Source organism: Etheostoma spectabile, chromosome 7, assembly GCF_008692095.1.
Source record: "Etheostoma spectabile isolate EspeVRDwgs_2016 chromosome 7, UIUC_Espe_1.0, whole genome shotgun sequence".
Lineage (NCBI taxonomy): Eukaryota > Metazoa > Chordata > Actinopteri > Perciformes > Percidae > Etheostoma > Etheostoma spectabile.
This window is the reverse complement of record NC_045739.1, coordinates 1,648,017-1,653,397: the sequence shown is the minus strand read 5'-3', so window position 1 is coordinate 1,653,397 and position 5,381 is coordinate 1,648,017. Positions and strand designations below refer to the sequence as shown.

At 39.7% G+C, this 5,381-nt stretch overlaps 2 protein-coding genes across 3 annotated transcripts in view; one reads left to right on the top strand and one right to left on the bottom strand.

Moving 5' to 3' along the window:
- The window catches only part of commd7 (COMM domain containing 7), a 32,158-nt gene that overhangs the window by 5,452 nt on the left and 21,325 nt on the right, over positions 1-5,381 (top strand). The gene's annotated exons all lie outside the window — the stretch shown is intronic.
- The window catches only part of dnmt3bb.1 (DNA (cytosine-5-)-methyltransferase 3 beta, duplicate b.1), a gene marked incomplete at its 5' end in the record, with an annotated part of 58,826 nt that overhangs the window by 44,234 nt on the left and 9,211 nt on the right, over positions 1-5,381 (bottom strand). Inside the window, 1 exon segment of the mRNA XM_032520187.1 lies at positions 2,514-2,622. Within this exon segment, the coding sequence (XP_032376078.1) occupies positions 2,514-2,622 (109 nt within the window).

The window sequence follows — 5,381 nt, the reverse complement described above, 5'->3', positions numbered from 1 at the left end:
GGCCCGTCGGGTACCGTCGGGTCCCGTCGGGCTCGGGTCGGGTATCCATCCTCTAACAGGGACGTTGTAGAGAGTCCTCTGGTGGAATGACTATGTAACGTCAAAACTAACAGGGACGTTGTAGAGCTTCCTCTGGTGGACAGACTAAACCACGCCATCACTAACAGGGACGTTGTAGAGCCTCCTCTGGTAGACAGACTAAAAAATTTTAAATATTCACCTTTTTATCGGCCATTATAAATGCCCCCAGACATTCTGCTGACACCATCATTCACATTCTCATTCTGCCCTCAGGCTGCTGCTGAAAGAATGTGTCCTCAGATAGCCATCTACCTAACGTAGCCCTAATTCATGTTTGACCCCCAAGGCTGAACCCTTTCTGCAAGTCCAGACTTTCTAGAAACTGCTTTCAACCAGAGAGAATGACTTCTAAGAAGCAGAAGCTAACACATAACTTGTTTCAGGTCTATTCGTGGTAATTGTAATGTACATAACAGGTGTTGTGTGTTATTGGAATCCTGTGTTTAATAACAGTCATACTGTATTATTTACAGGTATTCCACACCTTTTCATGATCAAATATTTCACAATTGCAATATGCAATTCTTTCCAAGTCGTGTAGCCCTAAACTGCATGTCCACTTAATACATTTCTCTTAATTATCATTTCTCTTAATTATCAGTCTAGGTTATTAGGAAATAACCTAGATTGTGCTATCAGTGTATTCTTATTAGAGGTGTTAAAGTGAATCACTGCATGTGACGGACCATATTCGATTATTTCCTCCTGCTTATTGTCCGTTTGTGGCTTTTTTTAAACGTTTTTGCCTGTTGTCTGTTGTGTTGAGACACGGCTACATTCAGGAAGTCTCTTTTTTTTAAAGAGCAGATTGGGGTTGGGTACCTTTCACATTTTTATTGCTACCGGTAGCTTAAATTCGCTTCCGGTACCCAACGGTACTTTTTTCAGTATTTTTTCTCTGTAACAAATAAAAATAATTCCAGTTGTGAAAATAATTCCAAATCTATTTATCCTATTTACTTGTATTAACATGATGTTATTTATTAAAAACATTTTACACAAAACTAAAAATTAACTCCTCCCAAACCCATCTCTATATTAAATCAAATAATTATGAATTTCTTATTCACTGTAACTTTTATTCTTGTATTTGTATACTATTCTATTGTAGCCTGATATATTTTCATGACCATTTATAATTGCTCTTTAATGTTTTATGCAAAGCACTTAGAATTGCCTTGCCAGCCTGTCAGTCATTGACCAGGGCAAACCCCCCCCCCCCCCCCGTTTTGTCCCCCAGCTTGTCCCAGAGGAATGTAACGTCAACAGCACAGCAACCGCGTTGGGCTTACAATTAATTTCATATCGTAACTATACTTGCAACTTATTTATCGTCCTTAACTTGACTTAAACCAAACTGAGACAATGTAGTTTGCATGAGTTTGCTCCTCTGTGTGTGTGTGTGCGTGTGTGTGTGTGTGTGTGTCAGCACTTTGCTCTCTGTCAACATTGCAGTGAGGACAAGTAAGCTCACGCTTATGCGTTCTCAGGTACTGAAATTTGGCACCGTTTGAGTTAGCGTGAATCTGTCCTATCGTTAAAATGAAAATGAAGTGAGATGGGGGAAAAGACAAGGAAAGCAAGTGGCAGAGGAGAGAATGTCCCTCTCAAGAGTGATATATGACTTAAAAAAGGACAAGTAGTACCGGACACCAGGCCCTCTGGTGTGTGTGTGTGTGTGTGTGTGTGTGGGTGTGTGTGTGTGTGTGTGTGTGTGTGTGTGTGTGTGTGTGTGTGTGTCTGTGTGTGTGTGTGTGCATGCACATACTCTATGCCTGCAAGCTATGAAAGTGTGAGAGTGAAAGTCGGTGCGGGTGAGTTAATGTGAAGCAGAGAGGAAAAGTGTGTACGGATTGCGAAAGAGTGTGTGAATCAGGAAATATGTTTGTGTGTTTGTGTGTGTGTGTGTGCATGCGTGTTTTCCTCTTAATAGTTAAACCCATATTCGGAAAACATAAAGAAGCTAGTGTGCTGTGCAAACGTCCTACCACCCTTCCATCAATCCTTTTTCCTTGCCTCCTTCTTTCCATTTCTGCCTCCATCCTTCTATCTATCCCACATATCCTCTTTGTGTAGATGCAGCTGTCGATGCACACACCATCACAGCCAGCATGCATTCTCAATTAGGCCCATATAATAAGCTGGCACTCTTGTCTGGGCACCTGCCTCGGCATTGACACACTCTCTTTTAAAACCACAGCTGGCTCAGAGAGAAGTGTGTGTGAGAGTTTGTTAGTTGTTGAGTGTGTTAATGAGAGGGCTGTGTTTTTTGTAAATGATTTGGCTTTAATTAGTAGTCGTATTGCACTGTGACCTCTCCTGGCTGTTTGTGTGTGTGTGTGTGTGTGTGTGTGTGTGTGTGTGTGTGTGTGTGTGTGTGTGTGTGTGTGTGTGTGTGTGTGTGTGTGTGTGTGTGTGTGTGTGTAACTCACTGTGGCCGTCATCTTGTTGCTCTCCTCCATGATAGCAGCAGAGTATTTGTTGGAAGGCATCGCTGTCGCGGTCGACTGGTCCAGAGGCTGTCCTGACTCCTTTTCAAACCTGGACGACACAAAAAATAAAGAAAGCAATCACAAAAGAGTTGTGGATCCTCAACACAACACAATATCACAGCATCATCTGTGAAAGTTTCTATTTATATAGAGGAAGCCCAGAAAGCCTACCAACATGTCTGAGGTTACATAACCAGCTATAAAAAAAAAAGGTGAAAAACACCTCCTTTACTTTAGTAAAACTACATTCTCAGAAAGTACAGTCCATTCATTAGTATATAGAGATGCTGCAGACACCCAGTGTGATGAAGACAAGCAGCAGCATGATGTTGAGAGAAGCAGGATCAGTCCCATTATTCTTTCTAACGTACCTTTAGTAGTTTTCCAGTGATTCCATAAATTAAAAGAGACTAAATACTAAACTGCTGATTTTCGTTCCTTCTTGTTTAACTTATGTCAAACTGGTATATTATAAAATCTATATCTTTTCTTTAAAGAAACTATTGAGTAGTGTGGAGTAACTTCAACTTCATTATTCAAACTGTAAAGATGAAAAGTTAGTATTTTGTGTATTGGTGTTAGTGTCTTTACTCTCAGTGTGTTCTGAGTGACAGTGTGTGTGTGTGTGTGTGTGTGTGTGTGTGTGTGTCTCAGTAAGGATTGTTCTGAGTGACAGTGTGTACAACGTCCTTATTAGTGATGGCGTGGTATAGTTTGTCCACCAGAGGACGCTCTACAACGTCCTTATTAGTGATGGCGTGGTATAGTTTGTCCACCAGAAGACGCTCTACAACGTCCCTGTTAGTGATGGTGTTGCATAGTCTGTCCACCAGAGGACGCTCGACAACGTCCCTGTTAGTGATGGTGTTGCACAGTCTGTCCACCAGAGGAGAATGTATTTTTGTTCAAAGAACTTTAAGTTTCATGTCTTAAGTTTGTATTTTTATATATTTTATTTATCAGAACTTTAATATATTTTGATGTTCTGTTGTGACAATAAAACAAATTATTATCCTATTATTTTAGTGAGAACTCATAAGTAACTACAAATAAATAATGTTAAGGAAATCTGTTTATATTTTGTAACACATTTCTGGATTATTTTGAAAAATATATATCGGCTGATATATCGGCATATCGGATTTTTAAATAATCAAAAAATGTGTATAAAATATCTCTCTAATACCCACAGTTTAATGACCATTTCTATATCCCAGGTGACACATCACCGCATCTTCAACTGACCCCTTCTACAGATGTACATACCAAATATGACCAACATTAACAGATACTTTAGAAAACAATAACAATGTGAGAGAAGTTTTGAGGGAGAGAGGATGACGCAGACCTCCGCTGTTCTCCATGTGAGTAGGAGCAGATCTGACATGCCCATACAAACCTGAGGTAACAAATACACAAGTTTGTGTGTGTGTGTGTGTGTGTGTGTGTGTGTGTGTGTGTGTGTGTGTGTGTGTGTGTGTGCATGCATGCGTGTATGTGTAAATTACAAAGTGTGGTAAGGTAATCTTTTATTCCCACTAGTTTTTCCCACTAGGTAAAATAGTCCAAAACCTCAAACTTGCCTAATAACTAATTTTATTTATGTGTTATGTTTGTGTGTGTGTGTGTGTGTGTATGTGTGTGCGCTTTGTTACCTATGCCCTGCTATGCAACGCTACACCCTGTAATGCCCTGAAGCACTCTGCTATGACATGAACTACTACTACTACTTCCTAAAAGGTGTTTTTCCTCGCCCCTGTCACACTAAATGCTCTTATTTCTTAATTCTAAATACTAGAATTGTTAGGGCTTTGTAAATTATAGAGTGGTCTAGACCTACTCTATCTGTAAATTATAGAGTGTGGTCTAGACCTACTCTATCTGTAAATTATAGAGTGGTCTAGACCTGCTCTATCTGTAAATTATAGAGCGGTCTAGACCTACTCTATCTGTAAATTATAGAGCGGTCTAGACCTGCTCTATCTGTAAATTATAGAGCGGTCTAGACCTGCTCTATCTGTAAATTATAGAGCGGTCTAGAGTTGCTCTATCTGTAAATTATAGAGCGGTCTAGACCTGCTCTATCTGTAAATTATAGAGTGGTCTAGACCTGCTCTATCTGTAAATTATAGAGCGGTCTAGACCTGCTCTATCTGTAAATTATAGAGCGGTCTAGACCTGCTCTATCTGTAAATTATAGAGTGGTCTAGACCTACTCTAGCTGTGTCCCAAGATAACTTTTGTTATGATTTGATAAATTCATTCATTGAAAATTGAATTGTGTGTGTGTGTGTGTGTGTCACTAACTAAACTAAATTAGTGAAAGCGTATGTGCGTATGCGTATGCTTCTGCATTCTGCTGTGTCCTCAACACCCTTTAGGTCCTCCACGCTGCTACACAAGAATGCATATTTTAATGTGCTTGTGCATGTGTCTATGGATGTTTAGGTTTATATTTCAAGGAGGTGACAGTTCAGTAGCTTTCTCAAACAAGCCCGTACAGTGAGACCTGCACACTTCAGATAGATGACTGTCACTTTTAATTTTACTCACATCAATCTACCTGGGGACGCATAGCAACTAATCCCATAATAACACCAAAAAATATAACTATAAAAAGAAAGAATGAGTGATTGTGCAGGGGGGAAATTAACAGAAACACCGTTACAGTATGTTCAATTCATTCTTGCATAGTCAGCACAAGTTAATCCAATCCAAACAATGATCTCACTCACTTAGAAACAGAGTTGGTACAGTATGCAGCCTCACAGAGTTAAATAAATCCCTGTGTCAGTGTCTTACATTTTA